A 1,550-nucleotide genomic window follows, 5' to 3' on the forward strand; every position below is an offset into this window, starting at 1 on the left:
CAAGTGTGAAAACAGGAATTGCTAATGGGCTCGGCGGCAACAAGGGAGGGGTTGCGGTGGCGTTGTCTATCGCCATGACGGTCTCGCCCTTGCAGATGGTTCCGGGAAGAAGAAAGGGCGAGAGCACTTCTCACACGGAAGGGAGCACGTCGTCGGTTTTCTCACCTAGAGAAGGCGGTCTATGCTCCGTGCATGTAGGTGACGATGTTAATTTTGAGGCCAGCGCGCCACCACGCATTACCCTACTTTTCGTTGGAGCTCATTTGTCTGCCCATCAAAAAGGTGTGCACATGCGGAATAAAGATTATCTTTCCATTGTGCGATCGTTGCGGGTCGGGTCTCAAGGCCGCCACAAGGCACTTTTTAGGGAACGATTTTTGCACGAGTGTCCGTTTAATGAAGAATTGAAAGACGTGGACGGGGGTGACAACAACGAGGTGTTGGTGTCAGGATGTGGGAACGGTGTGGACGACGAGTGTGGCGATGTCGAGTGCAGCAGTGATCTTTCACTCATGCGCCTTCCGGTTGCCCAAAGTAATTTTGACTCTCGGCTTTATCGCGATGTCACGGACGAGTTCGATCTTGTCTTTTTTGGTGGGGATCTCAACTATCGCATCAACGGCACACGCAAGGCGATTGAGTACATCATCAAAAACCACAAGGACATCCGCTCGATTCTTGTCCATAATGACCAACCGAATCTTGAGCGGGCGAAGGGCCTTGTTTTTCGTCGATTTTATGAGGGAAATCTTTTGTTTCGTCCAACGTACAAGTACGAAATTGCTCATGACGCGTACAATTACACAAAGAAGAAGGATCGCATGCCGGCGTACTGTGATCGTGTTCTCTACAAGAGAGGACAGGGCTCTAGGGCCGGGAGGGTACGAATACGTCTCTACACGGATGTACAGCACCTTCGGACAAGTGATCATCGGCCGGTAGTTGCCATATTTGACCTTGCGACGTGTGCACATTTACCGTCTTTTCCACGTTGATTTCCCTAGGAGAGCGGCGAATTTCAATGCGCACCTTCTTGAATCTCCGGAATGCCTCGTGGTGTGTTCTCTCTTGCTTCATTTTTTTTTTTTTTGGGTGTGTGTTTGTGTGTGTGTCTGTGGAGCAGCATGCGGTTTGGTAAGTCTTCACGTGTATACACTTGTAGGAATACAATGCAATGAAACATCTCCCTCTTGTTTTTTATTTATTTTCCTTTTCTTTTTCTTTTTTTACTTTTTTTTTTTTTTTTTCAATATTCACGTATATCCATATCTATATATATTTCCCCTTCATATATTGTTTTCCATGGTTGTTCATGGTCTTATCCTTTCTGTGTGGCAATGCCGCATAATTGCACACGGATACTATAGAATGAGTTTATTTATCTATCTATATACATATACATATATTTATATTTATATGTATACATGTGTGAGTGTGGAATGCGTGAGTCTGCATTTTTGAAGGAAAAGAAAAGTGGTGAATTTGAAGCTGGGATGAGCACCTGCCTTGTTGCTGTGGGATGTGTGTGGTGTGTGTGGGGGAGGGGGGGG

The 1,550-nt window shown here is 46.1% G+C and overlaps 1 protein-coding gene across 1 annotated transcript, besides 3 other annotated features; it reads left to right on the forward strand.

The window, feature by feature from the left end:
- Tc00.1047053486901.10 (endonuclease/exonuclease/phosphatase, putative) lies at nt 1–995 on the forward strand (the record flags this gene model as incomplete). Its single annotated transcript, XM_797277.1, has 1 exon — nt 1–995. A coding segment is annotated over one exon (995 nt), but the record flags the coding sequence as incomplete, so codon positions are not given.
- Nucleotides 1–1,550: a sequence feature (heterozygous, Esmeraldo-like haplotype).
- Nucleotides 1,194–1,247: a microsatellite.
- Nucleotides 1,376–1,426: a microsatellite.

This window comes from Trypanosoma cruzi, genomic scaffold (genome assembly GCF_000209065.1).
Source record: "Trypanosoma cruzi strain CL Brener 1047053516379 genomic scaffold, whole genome shotgun sequence".
In the NCBI taxonomy this organism is placed as follows: Eukaryota; Euglenozoa; class Kinetoplastea; order Trypanosomatida; family Trypanosomatidae; genus Trypanosoma; species Trypanosoma cruzi.